This window comes from Cannabis sativa, chromosome 8 (genome assembly GCF_029168945.1).
Source record: "Cannabis sativa cultivar Pink pepper isolate KNU-18-1 chromosome 8, ASM2916894v1, whole genome shotgun sequence".
Classification (NCBI taxonomy): Eukaryota; Viridiplantae; Streptophyta; class Magnoliopsida; order Rosales; family Cannabaceae; genus Cannabis; species Cannabis sativa.
In genome coordinates, this window is record NC_083608.1 from 8068690 (window position 1) to 8074552 (window position 5863).

Consider the following 5863-nt stretch of genomic DNA (forward strand, 5'->3'; position numbering starts at 1 on the left):
AAACTTAAATATAGATATACATATGATAATTAAAAAGCAGGAGCCATGGAAAGAATTGAATTATGCAGAGCAAAATAGCAATGATTGCGCGAAGAAGGGGATGATGTGGGAGCCACTTTTATCATCTTTCCTTCACCAATCAGTTTCTTATTTTATTTTATTTTATTTTCTTTAATCTTATTTTTGACTTGTGATCAGACTGGGTCCCATACAGGTTTGCCCCGGCTACCACCACTGTCTTTGGCGATTGAATGATAAAAGAGCACCGCACGTGGAGTCTGAATCAAGGGACTGTCCAACCACAATAAAAGGGCACACCCCCTTTATTTTCTTTTTCTTAAATTCAATTAATTAATTGAATTATAATTCATTTTATTTTACTTTGTAAAAAAATATAATGATTCATTTGAATTGAAGAAGAAATTCAAGGAAAAAAAAAATAAAACAAAAACAAAAAACAAAACACACACATATAATTCATACTCATTATTTTTGTTGCTTAAAGCTTGCCCTCCTCTTCTTCTTATCCTCTCCTCTCTCTCTCTCTCTCTCTCTCTCTCTCTCTCTCTCTCTCACACACACACACACACAGAAAACAACTTCACTTGGCCAAACTCCCATATGAAAGGAATTCTAAAGAGACCCACTTGGCCACCACTAAGTGATAGAATTGAGGATCATCTACAGGTATACTAACACCCAACCAAGTGAAAAAAGAAAAAAAAAAATCAAAAGAACCAAAAAAATAATACCCCAAAAACACATAAAAAAGTAGCCATATGATCATGGAAGCTGAAAATGGGATCCGCAGGCCTAATTTCCCACTCCAGTTATTAGAGAAAAAGGAAGATGACCAAGCATGCTCCAACCCGGGCTACAACTCCTTAGCCATAACAGTACCCGTACCATCCGACCCAAATCGGGCCGGTTCTCTCCAAGTAACCGAGCCATCAAAGAAGGCTCCTCCAAAGCGTACCTCGACCAAGGATAGGCATACTAAAGTTGATGGCCGTGGCCGTCGCATCCGAATGCCTGCCACTTGCGCTGCTAGGGTTTTTCAGTTGACCAGAGAGCTGGGTCACAAATCCGACGGCGAAACTATTGAGTGGCTTCTTCAGCAAGCCGAGCCCTCAGTGATCGCCGCCACGGGGACCGGGACAATTCCCGCGAACTTTACATCTCTAAACATATCCCTTCGGAGCTCCGGCTCAAGTATGTCAGCGCCATCGCACTTCCGGAGCTCTTACTTTAACCCTAATTACAACTTCGGTGCGCTTGCGGCTGCATCACAGTTTATACGAACAACTTCATCAGGAGCAGAGTGGGAGAGGGGTGCTGGTAGTACTGTAATGATGGATGAATCTCAGCAACGCCGGGCTTTGTTCTCAGGAGGGATAGGGTTATTGACCTCTTCACAAGTCAATTCATCATCATCATCATCAACATCCTCTTCCTCACTGCCAATGATGTTGAATTTTGGTTCTGGGAATGTTAGCGCAATGATGATGCAAACAAAGCAAGAGCTGCATCATGAGGCAGCTGCTGCAAGCAGCCTAGAGCAGAGTGAAGCCGGCGCCGGCGGGCAAAGAAAGCGACGGGCCGGACCAGAGGAGGACTTGTCTTCCGCACAGAGTAACAATAATAATAGTAACAGTAACAACGGTTATTTGTTGCAATCTAGTTCGGGTTCAGTTCAGGAAAGTCATAACATTAGTAATCCCATACCGGCGGCATTTTGGATGTTGCCCAATAATTCTGCTGGTAATAATAATCACTTAGCTGCTGCTGCTGCTGCTGCTGCCGGGTCAATATGGGGGGGTTCGCATAATCAACACGATCCCATGTGGACGAGTAGCAGTACTACTACAACTTCTAATAATAATATGTATAGAGGAGCACCTTTGCATTTCATGAATTTTCCTCCGGTGGCCTTAATGCCTGGTTCGGGAACAGGCTGCAGCAATGACAGCCATAGCCACTTGCTCAACGCTTTTAGGCCGATTATTAATGAGTCTCCGGTGACTGCTGCATCCCACCAACATCCCGGTGGTTGTGGAGATGATACTAGCAGTACTACTAGTCATCGGTGACTGCAGCTACTATATATATATATATATAGATCCAATATCAATTACAGATTATATATGCGTACGATTTGATTTTTATTTCTTTTTTCCTTTTACATATATAGATATTATTTTAATTCGCCTCTCTCTACTCTGATCTTACAAAATATATAAGTATATATAGATATTTATATTTGTGTGCAACAAAACACATGTTTGGTGCTCTAAATTCGAGTTTATAGTGTTTGAGTTAAGAGTGAGTAATTAATTAGTAGGGTTTGATATCCTGAAGATCGATTATAGGTTGACATGGTTTTGGTGTTGGTTGGTTTTCTGCTATGTTCATTTTTGGTGTGAGTATGATCTGAACAATACTTACAGTACTGTTACACATATTGACTGTTTTTCTGTTCATTAATATATATTTATATATATTCATTAAATATGACACAGTCCTGTCATGTTTTGTTGTTTGGCACATCAGTAAAATACTTCCATGCATGCAATTTATTTTATGATCTTACTATATTTATATCTTCTTAATATTTTAGGACTAAACATATATATAATAATTATCACTTTGACTAACATAATTCTAAATAGAAATGATTAAAAAATTTATCACTCAATTATTGGTAGGATTATATATACCAGTAAAATTAAGTGAGAAACTTAATATCATTCTCATTATTAAGACGAAATTAAGAAAAGAAAAATATTCCACTTGAGGCAATTAAGATCTCCTACTCCTAGCTAGATATTATCATTGATATCTCATATTCTACTAGTTTTGGTGCACTATTTGAGGTTTAGGTACTGCGGTATATAAATATATTACCATATACTATGATGAAGGAGCCCACACACGATCATTTCCAAGGGCTTCAGGTGGTGAGGCCCACCTCTGCCCATTGCCAAAACGAGTGCGTACACTCGCTGACTACATTCTTCTCATACACTTAAATTTGACTTTTTGCTTCGCTATTTTGATAAAAGTAATTGTAATAATATTATATTTATTTATACTATACACACAGTTCTTCATAATTCACTATCGTAAAAGAATTAATGTGATACTAGCTTAATTTGCAATGCATGATCTGTACTGGTTATTAATTTGATTTGTTAGTATATGAACTTTGTAAAATATAATAATTTATTAATAAATGTTTTTTTTCATGTGTCGTCATTTTTGTATATATTGTCCATTAAATTAAACTGTACCGTTTCACTTTACAGGCAATGCAAGAGGTGTACATGATATGGATCATCATTCCGGTCCCATCAAGGTCATGTTATTATTATTATTATAGTTTATAAGATAATGAATGTGATTATTGCTTTATACAATTCTATTATATATAATTCCAGTGCCCTGCTAGCTAGTACAAGATATTGATTATGATTGCTTTTCTTCATCTTGATAAGATTAACTCAAATATATATGTTTATTTTTCCGTATTTGATGAAATTGAAATTTAATATTTCTTTTTCCATATATCTGTGTATATTATCGTGTTAGTAGGTATTTAATGTGTTTTGAAATTTAGTCTTTAGTTACATGATTTCACTAAGTTAGTTTTAGTCACAATAAGTATTGTGATTAAAAATATATTTATTCACAACAAATTGTAAGTTTTATGATTAATACATTTAGTCACGAACTTTTTAGTCACACCATAAGAATGATAATTTATAATTACTCACAATTTTTTTTAAATTTAGTTACAAATAGTTTTGTTGTGACTAAAAATAAATTTTTTTGTAGTGTGAACTTAGATGTGCTTCATGAGGATGTATTCCGACAAAGTTTCGACTAGTATAGTGTGATTAATAATTCGTTCCTCTTTTCAAATGAGGCGATCATCTATTTGTAGGCACAAAAAATCTGTTAGCTTCCCTCTTTGCAATTGCTTTAATTTGTCCACGTGTATTAATTTCATTCGTTTCTCCTCATAATTTTGTTTTCCTGATTTTAAAGTTCCTCAAGCGCATTATTCTTTCCTTCACAAATTAAGCTATGCTTTTATGCCTCTAAGTTTTTCGCTCTGCTTCCCTTTTAGTGAATGAGTCGTTTCTTTATTAATCTTGCCACATCACAATATTATCTCTTTCCACATTTTAGTCTTCTAGAATTAATTTTTGTTACCTTCGAGATTATTTTTATCACTTATAATTGCCCCTCCGTTTTACAATATCTGAGCTTATGAATATTTTTAGTTCAAGCTCTGTTGTCATGGAATCGGTTACAAAAATTATTGCCATATGTCGTTAATATGCAATAATTGATTTAATAGGTAATCATTATTTCAAAATTTTAGGAAACTGTGCCTGTCTTTTCTTATTTCTAGATTATTCCGTTTTGATTCATGTTATATATGAAAAATAAATATTTATATATGGGGAATTTAAAAAAGTTTCAAGTCACTTCCATGAGTTTTCCTTCTAAATTCTTGCTTTCTCTAAGTCTTTTCTCCTATACTGCTTTGAGACTCCCCTTTTTCCTTTTAGATCTTTGATTCTCTTCATCTTAACAATGATTTCTAGATCTTCCAAAGGTAGAACTAATAATGTTACTTAGACTTGATATGGTCGGTATAATAGAAAGATATGCCCTGCCAAGGTCTAAACATGTTCAACACATCTCTCCTTGCTGAGTGTCATGTCACCTGTGTGAAATTTGGGTTAACATTTTCCCCAAGTTTGCGTGAGAATTTCTTCTCTTATGGGGACTCCTACGATTTACGCGTCACTAGGGTAGGTGACACATGTTTGTGCCTACATGTCGACTTGTATGTGACGTTAGCCTTGCTCGAGGCGTGCGAATCTCCCTCTGTCTCTTCAAGTCTTTTCATTAAATTCTTTGCCTTAAAAATTGTACATGGGAGATCGTGCGCTGACGGTTATTTATCCCGTAATGATAAGCCTTTATTATTTTTGAGGGAAAATAAAAATTTTGAAGTTGATAACAAATGTAACCCCTCAAAAACTCTATAAAAAGACCATAAAATTATCATTTTCAATTTTATAGCTATTTGCAAATTCTATAGCTAGAAGCAAGAAGTTTCCTTGAGCTTTTTTAGTTGTTCATTAATTACCGAATTATTTCGTCGAGAAGCTTCAATCAAACAGAGAATTAGTGAGTGAGTTATTGTTGGAAATTATTTTACCAGGATCTTAGATCTACTCACAAGTATGTTTATTAACATCCTAAATATGAACTTTCTAAAACGATAAATTAAACACATATAAAGTTTAAGAAACCTTACATTGGGTGCAGCGGAATATAATGACTCCTTCCGTTCAGATATCTAGCCCTTGATTCCTTTCTGTAGCAGAGCATTATCAATATCTGAACCTGGATCTCTTTCTCTGAATCTTTGATGCTGAAACTCCTTTGCTGATGATCTTTCTTCATGATCTTCCTCAGTATGATTGAGGTATCACTTGCTGTGTGTGGGCACTACTCATACACTAAGGATTTCGAAATATTGAAGAAGAAGAGAGAGAGTGGTCAGCTAAAGATAGGGAGAGAGAAGGCTCAGTTTTTCTGATTCAGAAAGTGTCAGAAGAAAAGTGTTATTTTCCTGAAGCCTTTACTATCTATTTATAGCATTCCACTAGGGTTAGATTTGAATTATATGGCATTAAAATAATGAAAAAATCAGTTTAAATTTCCTACAAAAGTGGTCAGCCCTATACAAGTGGATTTGGGCCTTACTTTTTGCAATTTTGCAGTTTTGTCTTTTCTGCATCTGATTTTCTCAAAAACGCCAATTTTCTAATTCAACCATTTA

The 5863-nt window shown here is 35.3% G+C and overlaps 1 protein-coding gene across 1 annotated transcript; it reads left to right on the forward strand.

Annotated features, from left to right (window-relative positions):
* Window positions 1–375: 375 nt before the first annotated feature.
* On the forward strand, window positions 376–2211 carry LOC115700557 (transcription factor TCP15-like). Its single transcript, XM_030628127.2, has one exon. It carries the CDS (start codon window positions 780–782, stop codon window positions 2088–2090), a length of 1311 nt encoding a protein of 436 aa, XP_030483987.2. The 5' UTR covers window positions 376–779; the 3' UTR covers window positions 2091–2211.
* The last annotated feature ends 3652 nt before the right edge of the window (window positions 2212–5863 follow it).

Excerpts from the sequence above, each read along its gene's own strand:
- LOC115700557 (XM_030628127.2), top strand. The coding sequence starts at position 780 with ATGATCATGGAAGCTGAAAATGGGATCCGCAGGCCTAATTTCCCACTC.